General features: G+C 38.8%; 1 protein-coding gene across 3 annotated transcripts in view; it reads right to left on the reverse strand.

The window, feature by feature from the left end:
- Positions 1-90: 90 nt before the first annotated feature.
- Positions 91-19,536, reverse strand: part of TTBK2 (tau tubulin kinase 2) — an 81,193-nt gene continuing 61,747 nt past the window's right edge. For all 3 annotated transcript variants that reach the window (XM_086613323.1, XM_086613322.1, XM_086613320.1), the window contains 2 exons: positions 1,561-2,828; positions 91-559 (listed from right to left, as the gene is read on the reverse strand). In XM_086613323.1, the coding sequence (XP_086469449.1) occupies positions 91-559; positions 1,561-2,828 (1,737 nt within the window). The remainder of the gene's footprint in view (positions 560-1,560; positions 2,829-19,536) is intronic.

Here is a 19,536-nt window from a genome sequence, read left to right on the forward strand (position 1 = left end):
TTTTTTTGATTATTTTTTTAAATACACAGTACACAGACACAACATGCATCAGACTTAGGAGGAGGCTTTATGCCTGACAAGGCCCAGTTCCTATCTGCTAACCTTAGTGGTCGATTTGCTCTTTCCTGTGGGAGTCTTAGTGTTTGGGGAATGGTGGAAGGAACTGCCAGATCCTTTCAGACCATTCTTGCTCGGTTTGATGTAGCAGTGCTCTTGTTGGCAGGATCTCCTAGAAGATGAGGAGCCTGAATGGCTAGGAGGTGATTTACTCCTCCCAAGATGTGGGGATGAACTCCTCTGATCATGATGGGGTCTCCCAGCCCGGGACGGAGAAGAACTGGCAGTACGGGGTAAAGAAGAGCTCCTAGGAGAGGCACTGGGACTGCGTCGGGGAATGACAGGGCTTTTGGGTGGTGTTTTTGGACTATGTGGAGATCCTGGACTCTTACACTGGGTAGAACTCCTTGGTCTTTGAGATCCATTCTGTAGGATTTGAGCCAGACGAGAGATAAGATCTGAGTCCGAGCTGCTACTCCCTAGGACTCTGTATCTGCGTAACCTTAAGAAGAAACGAAGAAAGATTAGTTCTGTTCCCATCTATACTCTAAATTTCATATAGATACACAGTATCACTGGAAACTAGAGATGAGCTTACATTGCAGAACAGACATCTGGAGCTGAACTGCCCTGTAAGGTAGCGGTGTTTGGATCTAGCCTTTGGCTTCTGTGTTGTTCAAATCAACACAGTATTTATATTTGCATAAGCTCACTCACATAAACAGCCTAAGTGTTTATAGGATAACTGAAATTTCCCAGTGGTGCTGGAAGAAGTGCGCTGAAGGGCAGTATTTATCGCCTCTGTTTCGGAGGGGTACATCCATTCCTGCACACCATCAATGCACTCCTATACACAATTTAAAGGGATGACAAGGCACACCACAACTCCGTTCAGAGGATTTCACACTACTGTATCAAAATTCTCCTTATCCTGGTAACATAGGCACTGAAGAAACTAGATCCTGGTTGTCTGTATATAGAATTGGCAAACGGAGGCTTCTAGAATTCACTCTGCCCTCCTTTAATCAGTTGTTTTTACTTAACCATAATGTGAGAATAGTTAACTCACTCAATACTGATGGCTGGAATCTCCAAACCCGAATACTTAAAACATCTTCAATAAGAACAGCTTAATTTTCAAAGGGGCTTGATATGACAGATTCTATTCACTTCTCTGAGTTTGTGAATAATCAACAGTTCCGGAAAAGTGACCCCACTTTAAAAAAAAAGTGTAAAGATTTAGTTATAGATGGACAGGTTTCAAAATACTGAATATACATCTATTGATGTACAAGGTTTAACGGTGAAGCAGGCTCATTCTTGTGTAACAGCCTCTCATTCATTCCCCAACACTTTAAGATTTCTCAGAAAATTGAAGCCCAGCATTTTAAAAAAAATAGTTAAAGGATGGAACTTCTACAGGATTACATACTGCATAGTAATTGCAGTCTAGCTCAAATCCTTTTTCAACCTGAAAACCTATTTCTATTTTCTCTGCATTACCTAGCTTCTACCCCAGGTCTAGTAGGTGGTTTTCCTGGTGGTGGCCGAGGAAAGAACTGAGCTGAACTTGAACTGGTGACTTGATCAGTGGTTGCCCAGGACACTGGCCTTGGAATCTTGCTTTTTCTGGACTGAGGGCTGCTTGGAGATAAAGAGCTATCTTCCGTCTGCTTGCTGAAATGAGAGTCCAGTGTCAATCTAGAAAATGAGGATAAGACATCATCCTCAGAAAACGGTACTGGAGTAGCAGACATTTTTTCCTCCAGTGACTTATCAGAGGCACTTGAGAGGTCACCAAGGAAAGATTTGAGCTGTCTCTTTTCCATAAGTAGTCTGACCAAGTCTGTCTGATGGGCCTTTTTTAGAAGAAGCTTTTCCTTTGCCGAAACAGAAGAGGACTCTGATGTTGAGTCTATCTCTTGTGCTAACACTGGGATTCGGCTCTGCCGGAATACAAAAGGAGATTTAACTAAGTCCTTCTTAGATCGATGAGAATTCTCATTTTCTGAAATGCAGTGGAATAACTCTCCATTTCTGGGAGCATTTTTCTCTTTTTTGTCCTCCTGGTGCAAAAAAGTAGTAAGGGCCACTTGGTGGCATTTCAAGTCTTGGATATGGACTTCTTCCTTATTAGAATGAAAACCATTTTCCTGAACTGGTGCTATTTTGCTTGCCTGTCTATTAACATGTGGTTTGGTGAGTCTTGAGGGAGAAAATTCTGATGTTTTAGGTGCTATCGACTTCAGAACCTCATGTTGATTTGGCACCAAACAGACGGGCCTTGGCTTTGATTCTTCAGCAGCTTCAGTATTCGTTAGAGGTTCTTCCTCTGCAGATTTTGAGTTTCCTTGCAAAGAATTCTGTTCTTTGCTTAGCGTTTCAATGGCAGCCTCAGAAACCACTGGAAGCTTTTCTTCCTCAGCATCCTCTACAGGAATATTTTCAAGTTCTTTCTCATCCTGTATTCCACTATGTTGTTCAGATAGGTCCTTTTGGCCACAGTCCAGGGCATTGACACATTCTTTGACAAGTCCTTCGCTGTCAAGCACCTCTTGGCTGATATTAAGTACCAAATCTGGTCTGCTGGCACTAGCTGGAAGTGCATCTTCTGTCACAACCAAAGCTGGTAAACTTTCCTTTGGAGAGGAAAGTTCCACAGTGTGTTCCATAGACTGAGCATCCTGCTCTCTTTTCTCTAGCTGGTGGCCATAATGAAAGCTCTCTGAAGCAGACTGTGTGGATGCCACTGAAGGTCTGGGTATTGTTATCTGCATTGGAAAATTAGAGAAGGAAAAGGTGAGAAACTCAGGAATGTTATACAGATAACATTCTTTAAATAGCATTTTTGATTCCGTATCTTCAAGATACATTATATAATGATTCCTATGAATCACAATTTTCAAATAATACCTAACTTCATAATTTACATCTAGATAATTAGAAAAAAACCCCAACTCTATCATCCCAAGACAGAAACGTGAAACAGGTGAAAACAAACAATCTCAGTGGAAAAACGTTGTAGTTACCAAGTAACCCTCCTGGAAATGAGATCCAGCCTAGCAGGTAGACTTTTTATTTAATTTATGTTAGTTTGAATACTTTTAGAATAAGTTGTATATAAACATAAAATCTTTAACAAGTACACAACAATATTTTTAGACGAGTAGAGAAGACAAAGAACACAGGTCCGGGTTCAGGAATGGACTTAAATTTCCATTTAGGCAGAATTTAGATACTCCGTTAACAAAACAATTAATAAGAAACTTTATTAACCCAATTAAATACATCCATACCCATAATACCCACATTTTCATCCAGAAAAAAACTTTCCTAAATACCCAAATTTCACCTATTACCTTCTCTATAGAAGCTTATGCCTCGTTTTAACAAAGCAACCTGGTTAGGACGTCTCCTTACCTAAGGTCATTAAGAGATTCACAAACTAAATATTCACACATCTAAATACCCTAATGGGTCTAATCCAACAGGTATGCTTAAAGCACTCCTAAAACCTATATATAGTATTGAGCCAAGAGCCACTTTGCAAAACAGTTGATTATGATGAGCGCTGCCTCTAGTACCTAGCTTGTTAGAGCACATGTCCAGGTAATGGAAAACCTGCATTCATGACTCTGCCCACCTGAGGGACATAAGCTCACTTCCCCCAGTTAGTATGGAAAAAAACAGAATGGGGTTGCTTCTCACCTTACGCATTGAAGTCAGGCCACTGCACAGACAGAAATGCAAGAGTCATGAGGTCAGAGGATGGGAGAGCACACACAAAAGTGAGAGGAGTTTTACCTCTATGGCCAAGGGAGGAATGCACTCTCCTGTGAAGAGGAGTCCTAGATTCTGGTTTGTAAATATTGGACTGAGCCATTTGATAAAACATATAACTGGTAAAATATCAAGGGGCTACCCTTATGTCTTCCTCTAAATGGACAGACAGTTCAGCTCCTTTTTTCCTTGTATTCTTTAGCCTCATGAATCTGAACAGTTTGAGTTTGTAACACTCAGCAGAAAGTGGAGGTCTGGAGTCTTGGTTTGGACATAAAGAGTTTCTTGATGCACTGATGGTAGAAGAGACAAGTGGTAGCCTATTTCTAGTGTCACCAGGATTCTGCAGTGTTACAAGACAGATTTCACTTGACCTTGTTGCAGAAACTATACATGCTGCTGAGCTTAACAGGCTTTTGCAAGAGCTAGTATATTGGTACTACTAGGTGGTAGAAACCAAGTTCATCTGTTAGGACCTGTAACAATTTATACTGTCTACTGAAACTTTACAAATACAGAACAACTCTCCAAAATACGTCATAAATAATAAATAAATAATAAAAAATAAGGAGGTATATTCAGATCTCCCATGAGAGTATAACATCTTCATTGAAATTCTTGCTGATGTTTTTTTGCATTTTCGCCATAGTCCTGCATAACAAAACTTCCATCATTATGGGTGCACATTTACCTCCATGAAACACAAACATTCAACTGATACTATAAACAGTTCACTAGAACAAAACATGAAACAATCACAGGCATAAAGCTGAATTAAAGAGAGGACAATTATTTATGTTAAAGAAATTCTCTCTATACTATAAAATGTATTCTGAATCTCTCTATAATTTACCTAATGCAGCTTTTGGACCTTAACCTTCAAATGTGGAATCATATATTTGAGAAATTTGAAATAAAATTTGGATAAAAATATTTTCTTAGTTTTACAAATAGGATTAGCTGTTAGGCTACAGAAAGTAGTATTTTTCACTGTTGGGGCGCACAAGGGGAAGAGCAGAAATGTAAGATAATTGAACTCTTTTTTTTTCCTAAGTAGACCTAAGCTGTCTGTAGCATCTTCCCCAAGTTGAGATTTATTCAAATAAGCAAAATGAAAAAAAAACACACAACCAAAAAAACAAAAAAAACCCACCACTGTCACCTGCAGCAAGAGGCTAGTTTTTGTCTCTCTGATAATTTGTTTTCAAGTTTGGGCCAATACAATACTCTTCATGTTTGCTGAATTAAAATGGTACATTGAGAAACAAACCAAAGTCACTTAGTTTCAGCAAAAGTTCTCCTCATCTCCTCTTACTCTTAGCCTGGATTCTTTCCTCTGAAAGAAACACTACTTTCCTCTTGAGTTAGAGAAGTCTTTCTTACTTCGAAAGCTTTCTTGTGAGAGAATCCAAGCACATCAGTTCAGCTACAAAAAGAACGGAGGAAGCAGAATTTTTTTTTTAAAGCACCTTTCCATGATTAGGTCAGTTAGTGCCTAAATCTTGAGTGTGAAATAAAAACAGCTCAGCAAGAACTCTGCACATATAGTACAAGGGATAAAACTGGAGAAAAAAGCAAGAAAAAAGTCTAGGAAATAGGAGAGCTATTCCATAGGTTTCCATACATCTCTAGAAGTTGCTCTGAGGTAACACATCTCCAGGTATCATATATTGAAGGACTTGCTTTCATATGCCAGAGGAATTTATTTTTGCCTGTCACACAAAAATCATCAGATTTCTTAGAAATTCTCAACCACAAGCTGGGTAAAAGTGGGTGCATCACTTGGGCATTTGCTGTCCATTCAGCTCTGTCTCCAGCTTGTTTCAATACCCTCTTCTCCAAGGCTGCAGACAGAGTCTCCAAAGTAAGGAAATATGGTAAGATCTTTCCTTTTCAAAACTTTCCACTCGATGAGCTAGTCTGGTTGCCAATTCAAATTACTCAGGAATAATAAAAAAAAAAAAGAGTTGTCTTCCACATATCTGAAGACGGATGGCTTCCCTTAGAATAGAATGGTTCTGGTGCCCTCTCAATTTTTAGAGGTAAGACAACCTTAGTTATTTGCTTTTAGGAGGATATTTATGTTCTTGGTACATTTCAGAAGGGCTAAAATTGTATTTAAATCCTACTTTGCTCAAATACGTTTATATGGAAACTCTTTTCCTTGTGACCTCTCTCTCATTTGTCAATTGCTAGCTGAAACCAGCCTCTGATATGAAACATAGTTACATTTTTCAACAGACTTCATATCCTTTGACACATCTGGAGAGAGAATTTCCTAGTCTCCCATGCCTATCTTGGCCAACTCATTTAATCCTTACACCCAAGAAACAGAAGAGAAAGCTTGTTGAAAAACCTACAATAGAACAAGCAGGAGCTATTTGTGAAACAAAAACATTGACTAAGTGGAGGAAAGAAACGGATATTGGATGACTAAGTATCATCAATGCCTCAGTACTACTGAGCAGTTCATAGTTCCAGAAATGGCTTTTGAACACATACATCACTTTCTTGATTTGTGTTCACTAACAAACAAAAGTTTTTCTCAGATGGTCTATAAACCTCTTATTAGCCTTCTTAAAGCACAAGAATTAAATTATATCCCTGCTGGGCTTGACGTTTCACCTATATGTGCAAGAAATCTCAATGGGTAATCATGCAGAAGTGCCTTTCATGCAAATGTTGCTACAACTTCAGGTGCAGCTTTAAGAGAGAAACAAAGACTAAGGCTAATTTTTTTAAAATCTGGGAATGTGCATGAGTACACAGTACTTGTACAGAACTGAACACTGTTAGATGCTTTCATTTGGAAGAACTTGGATATAATAGCCAATTACTGAAGAAATGGCAGAAGCTTGTAGATGATCCTCCTAAGCTCTGTAAAAGATTTCTTCGGGTAAAGCATCAGCTTCTTTACAAGGCTGGCCACTACAGATAACTTCATGATTCACACTATGCAGAATTCTAAGTAAAAAGACTGGAGGAAGTTTTGAATCCCTTAGAATAATTTTTAAAAATAATATAATCCTGTAGCTTTAATTATCCCATAAATTGTCTTCTAGCTCTCCTGTTTGTGAGACCTTGCAAGCAGAAGTCATAATCAAGGAGTCTGAAGAGGGCTGATACTGAGACATGCAAATTATACCAATTTAAATTATCATTTAGTCTAACTGAGACAGAAATCTCAAAGTTGTCCAATACCTATCTAGTTACAAAACAAATAAACATGGCCTAATATGTAAAATTTAAAAATCCAATCATAATCATAAATGATCCTCAGACTTTCTTTTATTCTGCCACTAAAATCTTATCCTATGAGATTTCCATGGCTAATTGTGTCAATTTTGTACAACACTGAACCTGAGGAACAGAGATTACAATGTGATATGGGCAACTCATCTAAGAAGAAAAATATGGGCAATAGAATTTTAAATACTCACAATGATAATTAGTTTATAACACTATCTACCTGATTATCACAATTTCCATACTTCAACAGAAGTTATGTGAAAATTACTGAAAATGGCTGAGACAATATATGGAACAATGAATTTAAGGTTCTGCTTTCACTCTGAAATATTTTAATAAAATTATGACCACCACAGTCTTCAATCCTTTGGCTGTCCCTAAATAATTTCTTAATTCTTTTCTGATTTCTCAAATTAACACTTGAAAGAGATGAGAAATTAGACTGCATTTTCTTCAAGAAACTTCACAAAATGGTAAGTGGGATGTTAGAAAGGAAAAAGAACAAAACAACATCAACAACATCAACATCTCTTGGACATTCTTTATGACACCTGACAAACTCTCCTCCCTTTAAACCTTTGACAGGCTGCAATAGCAAGTGATATGCTTGGATTAAATCCTCTGTGAACATATACGGCAAATTGCAAAGGAGTGCAATATTTGAGTTTTGGTCTGCAAAGTTGCTAAGTCTGAAAGATCTAAAGGTGTGAATATGGATTATTGTACAGTACTGGTAGGTAAACGTCTGACCTCTCAGCAATAGATTCTTCCCTCCACTCATGGTGTCTGCTACTTCTGCAAGCATGTCAAGTGCTGTCAGGACTTGTCTGTGCCTCTTAAAAACATGGTGTACAGATGTGTTGTTCAGCTAGTCCTGTGATTATTTGTAACTTCTCACATTATTATATTACTTGGTGTTCTGAAGACACTTCACCTAATCAGTTTACTCTTCAGAACTTCTTTCCTACCCTAGCAAAGCTTGTGTATCTATAAGAACAAACCTCATGTATTTTTTATCTTTTCCCTTCTCCTCTTTTTCATCTATCGTTAGCTATATTGCCTACGCGGAACATGATTCATAGATTCATAGATTTCTAGGTTGGAAAAGACCTTAGAGATCATCGAGTCCAACCATCCCTAATCCCCATTAAACCATATCCTCAAGTAGCTCATCCACCCTATTCTTAAACACATCCAGGGATGGGGACTCAACCACCTCCCTGGGCAGCCTATTCCAGTGGCTGACAACCCTTTCAGAGAAGAAATACTTCCTAACATCCAACCTGAATCTCCCCTGACTAAGCTTATGCCCATTTCCTCTTGTTCTATCTCCCATCACTAATGTAAAGAGCCCTTCCCCTAACTCCCCACCATCTTTTCTCAAGTATTTATAGGCCGTAATCAGGTCTCCCCTCAGCCTCCTCTTCTCCAGGCTAAACAGCCCCAACTCCCTCAGCCGCTCCTCATAAGTTTTATTTTCCAGCCCCTTGACCAGTTTAGTTGCCCTTCTTTGGACTCGCTCCAGGAGCTCAATATCTCTCTTAAAGCGAGGGGCCCAAAACTGGACACAATATTCCAGGTGCGGCCTCACCAGTGCCGAGTACAGGGGCAGGATCACTTCCCTGCTCCTGCTGGTCACACTATTCTTGATACATGCCAGTATCCCATTGGCCTTTTTGGCCACCTGGGCACACTGCTGGCCCATATCAAGCCGGTAGTCAACCAACACCCCCAGGTCCTTTTCCGCCAGGCAGCTCTCCAGCCACTCCTCCCCGAGCCTATAGCGATGCTTGGGGTTTTTATACCCCAAGTGAAGGACTCTGCACTTGGCCTTATTAAAGCTCATGCCATTGGCCTCAGCCCAACGATCCAGTCTGTTCAAATCCCTCTGAAGGGCCTCCCTACCCTCGAGCAGATCGACACAGCCTCCCAGCTTGGTGTCGTCCGCAAATTTACTGAGGGTACATTCAATCCCCTCATCCAGGTCATTGATAAAGATGTTAAACAGAACTGGACCCAGCACTGAGCCCTGGGGAACCCCACTGGTGACCGGCCTCCAGCCGGATTTAGCCCCATTTACCACCACTCTTTGGGCCCGGCCATCCAGCCAGTTTTTAACCCAAAGGAGGGTGTGCCTATCCAGGCCAGCAGTTACCAGTTTCTCCACCAGAACACTATGAGAAACTGTATCAAAGGCTTTACTGAGGTCCAGGAAAACTACATCCACAGCCCTTCCCTCGTCAACCAGGCGGGTCACCCTGTCATAGAAGGTGATCAGGTTTGATTGGCAAGACCTGCCTTTCATAAACCCATGTTGACTGGGCCTGATCACCCGGTTAACCTGTATGTGCTCATTAATAGCACTCAAGATAACCTGTTCCATGACTTTGCCCGTCACCGAGGTCAGACTGACAGGCCTGTAGTTCCCCGGATCCTCCTTCCGCCCTTTTTTGTAAATGGGGGTAACATCCGCCAGCCTCCAGTCCAGCGGAACTTCCCCAGTGAGCCAAGACTGCCCAAAGATAATGGACAGGGGTTTGGCAATGACATCCGCCAGCTCTCTCAGGACTCTCGGGTGGATACCATCAGGCCCCATAGACTTGTGGGCATCCAGCCGAAGGAGCAGATCCTTGACCCGTTCCTCTTGGATCACAGGAGCTTCGATCTGCTCTCCCTCCCTGCACTCAGACACCGAAGGCCAGCTCACCTGGGAACTGCTGACCTTATTATTAAAGACTGAGGCAAAGAAGGCATTAAGGACCTCAGCCTTGTCCTCATCCCTAGTGACTAACGTACCCCCTGAGTCCAGTAGGGGCTGGAGGTGATCTTTAGCCCTCCTTTTGTTATTAATATATTTATAGAAAGACTTTTTGTTGTCCCTTACGGAGCAGGCTAGTCTAAGTTCCAATTGGGCTTTTGCCTCCCTGATTATCTCCCTACATGTCCTAACTTCCTCCCTGTATTGATTCCTGGATGCCTGCCCATTCTTCCAAGACTTGTAGACATCCCTTTTTCTTTTGAGATGTTCCCAAATCTCCTTTGTTATCCAAGCTGGTTTTCTACCCCGGCGGCTCGACTTCCGGCACACAGGGACAGCTCGCTCCTGTGCCTCCAGAATTTCCTTTTTGAAAAAGGAAAATTTTTTGAAAAAATTTTTGAAAAAAATTTCCTTTTTGATCAATGTTAGTATGAGTCTGCAACTTCTGCAATACCAAACAACCTCCATGCATCTCTTCAGTTCACCAGCTTCCTCTTACTTCATGATTTTTTTCTTTACTTATGTCGATTTCTATTTCCTTGCACAACGATATGTATCTGTTAAGAAACGTGAACTGCAGTTTGTATGGAAGCGTAAAGGGTACGTCCTGTAATTTACTGCTACTGCTGTTCTCACATGAATAAACCACTGCTATGTTTACACCTCTGTAGACAACTCACCTAGCTCGCTGTTCAGAACAGCCCTCCTACTTTTCAAAATCCTGCCTCCCTCCTACTATAATTCCTACTGACTTCATAGAGTCTAATCATTTGTATCCCTTACATTCCCTTCTCAGATTAAATTCACAGTAAGGAAGAAGTTAAATTAATTATAGATTTACTAAACCACACCAGCTATTTCTACAGATAGGCTAATATGGGGATAAACAGCAGAAATACATGGCTGTAATTCCTGGTGTTATGAAACACAAGACTAGAGATGATTAAAAGTTTTGATACTGAACCCCTTTCAACAGTCCCATGTATTTGGTACTGCCAGCATTGCAGGCATCTGCAGGAACTGGTGGTCCCCATCAGAAAGATACTACTTTCTATTGTTAAAAATTCACATGACAGGCCCTAATCCTAAAGAGAAGTAACATATAAAGGCTTACTTATATCTATCTGAAGAGAGGAGCATGTTGCTCTCCACAGCTCTTCAGATATATTATTTCTACTACTCTGTAATGCTAATTTTTGCATTGATTTATATGGATGTTGCAAGAAATCAGAAGAGGATGGAATACAGATGCAGAGCTAGGAATGTACAAGACAACTGTGCTTTCACATTCTCTAATATGAAAGGTATCTTTTGAGGATAAAGAACATACATCTGTGTGTACAGCCTTTCTTTATGGCTTATTAATCATGGCTTAATTTCAGTATTCTTTAAATATCCTCCCTTTTCAGTTATTCCTATGCCACTTACCAGGTAAAGGAAGATTTATTTTTTTTTGTTCTAACAGAAATCCATATCCTCAAACATCCAATAGGGCAAATATTGATTGCTCTAAAGGCAGTATCTTTAATTGCTTTTAGAGAATGATTGTCATTGTAATAAGTGGCTAATTAGTCTGGTAACGTGACTAAAACAAGTACTCATGTAATTTGAAATTTCTGCTATATAATGCATAAACCATTGAAGAATATTCTTGAAATTTAGTTATATTGTTGGAGAACTGGAAAGCAGCAGCACTTACAGTCTATTAGTTCAGAACATTCACACAATACTCTTGTCATACACTTCTATTAAAAATGGGTCAGTATTGTAATATTTTTCTTGAGTTCCACAGAGATAGTCTTTTTCTAACAAAGAAAGCAAGAATTTGCCTTAATAAAATGGTTCAGAGATGTGAAAAAATAGCAACTGAAGCCTATTTCACCTTCCCATCTCATGCTATTATTTCCCTCTTTACAGAAACTGAATTCCTACCTTACCATGGTTATTTTCTAAAGTCACAAAAAACCTAGAGATTAAGGACTATTGCCAGAAGCTTGACCAGTTGGAGACTTTTTCCTCTGGAAAGCTGGAAACTACTGATTCCAGGAGGATTGTGGTTATAGTAACAAAGCCAGTGAGTTCATATCACACTTTAAGTAGCATTAATATATTCAGCATTTCTAAATCTAGATTTTATAAAACACCTAACAATCTTCAACAGGATGTTAATTAGTTCTCCACAAGAGGTTATGTTCACTTACACTTAGAGACTGCTGCTCAAGTATACTTAGATATTCAGCTAAGAAGTAAAATAAGCCACTACAAATTAGAAGGTTTCTCATCTAAGAGAGGACATAGTAAGTACAAAGTGACTTTTTTTTTTTTTAATTAATGGTGCAAGCACTTTTGGTACATGAAATGCAGTTAAAATATTTTTGCAGCTATTATTATCAAAGCTAATAATGATGTAAGCATCTTTAAGCATACCTCACTTTGTTTCAGCAGCTAGCTGTGAGATACATTAGTATATATTTTTCTTACTTTAGAAGCAATTTTTACTACTTTTGAATTATCTTTTTGAAGCTAAGCTCTATATTAATGTCTGTCCCTACAGAGAGAATACCTGCAATTTTCAGAAACAATAGAAACACAGGCTAATATTGCCTCAGGAAACCCCTGAACTCTCATTTTCAAAGCTACACTATACCTTGTTATTAAGGACCCATACTTTTTTTTTTTAATGTAGTATCTTCTTAGAAAAATTAATTTGAAATGCTCTATTCTAAACCCAAATAGTCTTTCTTTGTCATGAAAAAGACGTACACAGACTCTCAAACACATGAAAACTGCTTTTATGCACAATAGCAGTGGGGTCTGGCTACTGCTGCTTAGATTAATTCTGAATATTCCTCTCCAATATATCAATTTCAATAAAGAGTCATCATGAAGTATCAGGTAATTCACACCTAAGACCTGCCTTAATACCCATGTACAGATTCCAAATATGTCCATTTTTTCTGTTTGTATCTGATTTTTATGCGCCACTGTCTAATTCTAAGCTATTGCTGCGCTATACTTACACTTCAGTTTTGCTATATACACTATACTTTTAATTTTTTGTAAAGGTAGAAGTATCTTTCATATTCAAACACTAAAAAAACCCCTCCAAAAGCACATTAAAAAAAAAAACAAAACCAAAACTGAGTCTTCCTGACTTCTGATCCTCCAGTCAGATAGTGAATCCATTCATTTGTATGTTGCAATAAATTAAACCCAGTTCTATCCAGTTGTAAAATTGGCACTATATTTGCACGTGTTGCCCACAGTTGTGTTTATGCTTGCAAGGGAGAGAATCTGTGAACACTAGAATTTCTATGAATGAATCAAATATATCAGAAGAACTGATGAAACCATGCAAGTATAATTTTTAACACAAATTCTAATTTCAGCAGGATTAAATTCACTGTAAACATAAAATTTCATTTTCAAACTTGAAATCCAGATTAAAATTTTCTTAAAATCTCTCCTCAGAATTGTCACGATCTGTTTGAAAGCATTATGGGTTTTCTCATGCCCACAGTGCACTACCGCCAACAGTAGCTGTAATGCACATAAAGAACTAGCTGCTTCCAGTTTGCTTACAAGAACACTTAATAGATATCCTCTAGAGATGACAGACCTAGAGATAGGAGCCTTATCTACACTAGGGTCTTTCTCCTTTCTTACAATATTTTTTATACATTCTCTCCTCTGCACACCAGGTTTTATAGTAGCAAAGTTTGAAGAAACAAAGACGCGATTAGAATCTAGCTTATCTTTTAAAAACAAAGTACCTAAAACTTTTGGCAGCCTGTTATGTTACGTAGCTTTGCCTTGTGAACGCGAGTGAGGATAAATGTAGAGCACAGCTCCATGAAGTAGTTACAACACAGCTGATTCCATCCAAGCACTCAAGTGATTTACAATATAATACATGTTGCCAGTAAGGTGTTCAAGCTCCTTAAAACTACTTACAAGGGCACTACCAGTTTATTCTGATTCTGCTTTGGTTGCTAGCCTGGTATTATTAACATTGGATATATTAATAAGGTAGTGTCACTTTAGTAAATTTCTGAGCCCTTTACATATATCATGTTCTGTGTTTAGAAGCTGCCTGAAAGTAGTCAGAGCAGTTACACATTTGTAGGTAGGTAATAAATAAACACATGTACCTGTCATTCATGTAAAGCAATAGTGTAGCATTTTGAAATCCTATACATTTTAATAATAATTTGAAGCTGAACCAGTTTTCCAAAATTACATAGTGGTAGCACAGAAATACTAAACGTGCATTTAGCGCTTGTCCTAATTTCAGTGGTTTCTCCATTTTCCCCATTTTAAAAAGTTCTCCCTTCCATATGACAGATCTATCTAACCAGGAGAAAATTATAAGATACTGATAAACTCACAAACTCAAAATAAAGAATTTTTTTTCCTCATACTTCTAGTTGGACTAGCATCATATTTTAATGACAGCAGACAAAAGATTTTCAGAGAGAAATGTATATTAAAGATTATCTTATGGATGATGTCACAGAGAGTATCTGCAATTATATATAAACACAATATTTATTATACTAATTAGATCAATTACACCTTAATTACATGAGAAATAATCATTAGTCCCTGGGTATTATGCTCTGCATTGTAACCACCTATTTATTTTAAGAAGAAAATAATATGAACCATCATCATGGAAACAATTGTTGGCACCAGAGTTGATCAGCTCTCCATGGGAAATCCCATAGACATTTAGCTTTCCTGAAACATCTTTACTTATTCTATGCTGATGAAATTCTGATGGCAGAAAAATGAACTAAATCACGTATGCTTGGGATAAGATTGGCATTTTAAAAAAAATAAAAATCTATCACTTCAAGGACAGACAAGAACAGATGAACCATGGGGTTATCAATTTTGGGAATTTTAAAAAATACTGTAGATTCCAGAAAACACAAACATTAAAAAAAATTAATAACTTTTTATAGGGTTTTTTCCTACATGATCAGTGTATATGACACTATTACCTTGGCTAATTTATTGTCCTGACCTTCACCATGACTTTTCTGCTGCTTCTGATAGAGAAACCTGCAGAAGGAGAATGGCCAAGAGGGTTCTGTCACTAAAAATGGATGTGTTCTCTACAGGCAACATATTATTAGACAAAAATTAAGAAGTTCATACTGACTGCTTGTCCTCAACTGTTAATTCCTTAATTTAAAACTTGGAAAGTCTCCACTGAAAGCACAGCTAACTTAACATGCTGTAATTTTTAATTCTTCTTTATACCAAAGGTAGATGTGAAAAAAAAGCATGCCTGAAGAATTTCTCTCTTTCAGACAAAAGGCCTTACTAAGCCTTGGAAGCAGCATTTATATTTCTATGTATCAAGCAATTGCCTCTGCCACTTGGATAGAAGCAACAAATAAAACTTTTTACTTGTTTACATTAGAAAGAGAGTGTGTAGATGAAAATTGTTCAAGAAACATCATTATCAATATAAAATCCAGTTGCTTAAAAGACTGCGAGTAACCCATGAGCTCATGCATGTCTTCCAGACATCCTCTTTTTTCTTCTAAAATAATGCTTCCTGATATTCCCCTTCCTATGTGTTTTTGTATCAAAAATCAATATAGTCTAGAGAAACTCACTAATGAAAATAATGACACTGTAGCAGTGATTCTATGTCGATTGCCTTTCAAGAACCTAACAGTAACAACTGAAAACAGTAAGAATTCTGAATCTGAGCTTGCCTTTGACAAATACTTTCCCTGATGGTGTCCCTGTCCATGGCAGGGGGTTTGGAACTAGATGATCTCTGAGGTCCCTTCCAACCCAAACCATTCTATGATTCTATGATGAGTGAAAGTGTAACAGAAACAGGCTAAAATTTATTGAAAAATTAACAGTTATTAACAATTACCCTCATGAATGAGATGGTATACCTTCTGCACATTTTCCCTACTTAACAAAATCAAATCTATTGTGTATTAAAGATTTCCAGTAGCTGTGAGCTGAACTGACTCCTTGAAATTTCCACCTTGATTATACCCAATGTTGTAAATGGTATTAGCAACCTCTTGGGAAAAAAACAACTTAAACCTCATGCTGACTTGATAAGTTTCCATCAGGATAGGGAAAAGGGGAGAGAACAATTCTGTAAACCCTGAAAGTTGGCTACAGCCAACTTTAACCACGCCAGCAGTAAAAAATGAGGCTTGCTGAACACAGAAAAGCTTTTCCCTCTTTTTCTTCCAGGACACACCTATTTGATAATGTACCATGTCTTAAAATGGAAATGGTGAAGAGGATTATGGACAAATATACCCATTCCTGCCACTCTTAATAGATAGGTACTATTAAACCAGAGTTTTAACTAGCTGACTTCTAAGGCAATCCTAATGCACATGACAATTTCGAGTTAATGCCATTGAGAAAAGTAATTTTAAAAGAACACTGTAACAACAGAGGAGCATCTCTGGGGTTTTGTTTGTTTATTTGTGGTTATAAAAGAGATGGTTACGTGTGAAAACCGATGTAAACATTCATCTCTTGCTATCGCAGACTAGTGAAACCTGTCAAAATTACTTCATAAAAAATGGCAAAATTTACAACATTTATGTGCACTCCTAGTTCATAAACCTAAAACATCCAAAATAAAATGACGATTAAAAGGGATATACATTTTTTCTCTAAATACCCCTTGAACATGCCAAGAAGTCTTACCTTATTCTTCCATAGATCCCTGAATTCCAGTGAGATGCTTAAAAATTAAGGTAAATTTTTCAACTGAGTATACTATTTCTCATGTTGGATATGAATATGCATATGATGGTTTGCATTTCCATAGCATCTTGTGTGGGAAGATTTCAGAGCATTTTGTAACTAATAATATAACTATATAACCATAAAATAATTTTTAAAATGTTGCAGTAAAAGTAGATTGAGCAAATTAAGACGTAAGAGAAAATACTTGCATACGTGCCAACTAATTCTGACTGCTTAACCTGAGACACACAGATTATCTTCCCTAACCTAACGAATAACCACAAAATCATTAAATTAAAATTAGCCCCCTTGCATATGTCTCATTAAGCACATCAAAAAATGAAAATATGCCAGAACGACACACAGAACTGGAATTCACCTTTGTTAAGGGCTGAATTTTATCATATAGCAGCCAGTTTAGAAGTATTCTAGATGGCTGCAGTGGCTAGAAGAGATGTTCACTATCTTATTAAAGGACTAGAGCTGAGGAACCAGAGACATCAAATCTGAGGTCACTGATTCTGATTGTTTCTCAAGACACAGTTACATATTCAGCACAATGTCTACCTAAGCAATGTCTTCATACACAGCCCTAGCCAGTAGGTGCTGTGCTCATTATCACCTTTTGCACTGATCTCAGACAACACTCTATGCAGTCTTCTAACGAGCAGAGTTCAGAGAACTTATCTGGCTGAAAAATTCACAGAAAGAAAGAAAAAGGTTATCTTTCAAGAGAATTTGCTGTACAATTTGATCATGCTCTAGAGGAAAAGGATGCTAATAGCACTCTGGCCCCACTCTTCAGATTCAAGCACAGTCAAAGAATTCATTCTGATTTTTGTCAGCTGTAATGCTGTGAGAGTCTTTATGCTGCAAGTTAAATAACTAAGGAGAGCTGAAGCAAAATACTCCAATTCTCTTCCATAATATATACATGGCAAGAGAGGAGTTCTCTTTATTGAACAAAGGCAGACCTACATCCTATACCCTCTATGCACGAGTGAGCAGAGAATATACAGAAATTTCATTCCCTCCTCCATTTGATGTCAAACCAGAGGAAGGTGCGTTACAGTTCCTGACGCCTCACTCATCAATAATCAGGAAATAAAATCTCTTCGTTTGATTTCAGGAACAAATGTATCATTTTTTATTTTTTAATATGTGAAAATAAATTCAACACCACAGATTCAACAGCACCTCTGCTGTTATAGTTATAATTGCTGAACCAAACTGCAAATAGCAGGAAATACACAAAAATATATTCAGTACCAAATATTTATACAGAACAATATAGCATGACATAAAAATTCTTTTTAATATTTAACTGGAGAAAAGCTTTATGTTATTAATAAGCTCATTCATCTTTCATGCTGCTGGAACTTCCAGCTTGCTAAGTACCCAACATTACTGCACTGCAGAAAAGAGAAGGACGTGCAAAAGTATTACAGTTCTTTAGTGAGCCATAGAGTACACGAGGCTTTCACTGGTGGAGTGAACTAAAGAATCACGTGCCTTTAGTTTCCATAGCAAATGAAAAACTCGAAGTTAAATTCTCAACAGAGACTTTCAAACTCACAGCTTGAAAAGGAACACAGCAGTCATGAACTTAGCAGTAGCAGCACCTGGCACAATACTAATTCTTTTCCACATGACAAGAAACTATATCACAGCAGCCCCTATTAATATTGCAGCTGCATTCATTTGTTAGGTACTAAGGAAGCCGGAGAAGACCCTTGGTGCCAACCTACTTTCTTTGAGTATTGTGAGCAGTTTGCTAATTACACCTGCAACACAATCTGATTGGAAAATTTAAATCGTAGATATACAGGAAAAAAAAAATCAGGTCATTTTGCATCCTGGGATACAAACTAACCCTGAAAAATACTGAAGCTTAACTTCTAATGAGTTAATTTCTCCTAAGTCCTTTTCTCTAGTCAATACATTAGTGACAAAATCATAGAATGGTTTGGGTTAGAAGGGACCTTCAAGATCATCTAGTTCCAACCCCCCTGCCATGGGCAGAGACACCTTCCACTACACCGGGTTGCTCAAAGCCTCATCCAACCTGGCCTTGAACACTTCCAGGGATGGGGCAGCCACAGCTTCTCTGGGAAACCTGTGCCAGTGCCTCACCACCCTCATTGTAAACAATTTCTGCCATAGATCTAATCCAAATCTACTCTCTTTCAGTTTAACCCATTGCCCCTTGTCCTACCACTACACACCCTTGTGAAAAGTCCCTCTCCAGCTTTCCTGTAGGCCCCCTTCATGTACTCGAAGGCTGCTATAGGGTCTCCCCAGAGCCTTGTCTTTTCCAGGCTCAACAACCCCAACTCTCTCAGACTGTCTTCATAGCAGAGGTGCTCCAATCCTCAGATCATCTTCGTGGCCCTCCTCTGGACCCGGTCCAACAGCTCCATGACCTTCTTATGTTGAGGGTCCCAGAGCTGAACACAGTACTGCAGGTGGAGTCTCATGAGAGCAGAGGGGCAGAATCACCTCCCTTGACCTGCTGGCCACACTTCTTTTGATGCAGCCCAGGATACGGTTGGCTTTCTGGGCTGCCAGCGCACATTGCCGGCTCATGTTGAGCTTCTCATCAACCAGCATCCCCAAGTCCTTCTCGTCAGGGCTGCTCTCAATCCATTCTCAGCCCAGCCTGTACTTGTACTTGGGATTGCCCTGACCCATGTGCAGGACCTTGCTTTTGGCCTTGTTGAACTTCATGAGGTTCTCACAGGCCCACTTTTCAAGTCTGCCAAGGTCCCTCTGGATGGCATCCCTTCCCTCCAGTATGTCGACCATACCGCACAGCTTGGTGTCGTCAGCAAACTTGTTGAGGGTGCACTCAATCCACTGTCCATGTCACCGACAAAGACATTAAACAGCATGGGCCCCAATACTGACCCCCGAGGAACACCGCTCATCACTGGCTTCCACTTGGA

This window comes from Tauraco erythrolophus, chromosome 6 (genome assembly GCF_009769465.1).
Source record: "Tauraco erythrolophus isolate bTauEry1 chromosome 6, bTauEry1.pri, whole genome shotgun sequence".
NCBI classification, from domain to species: Eukaryota; Metazoa; Chordata; class Aves; order Musophagiformes; family Musophagidae; genus Tauraco; species Tauraco erythrolophus.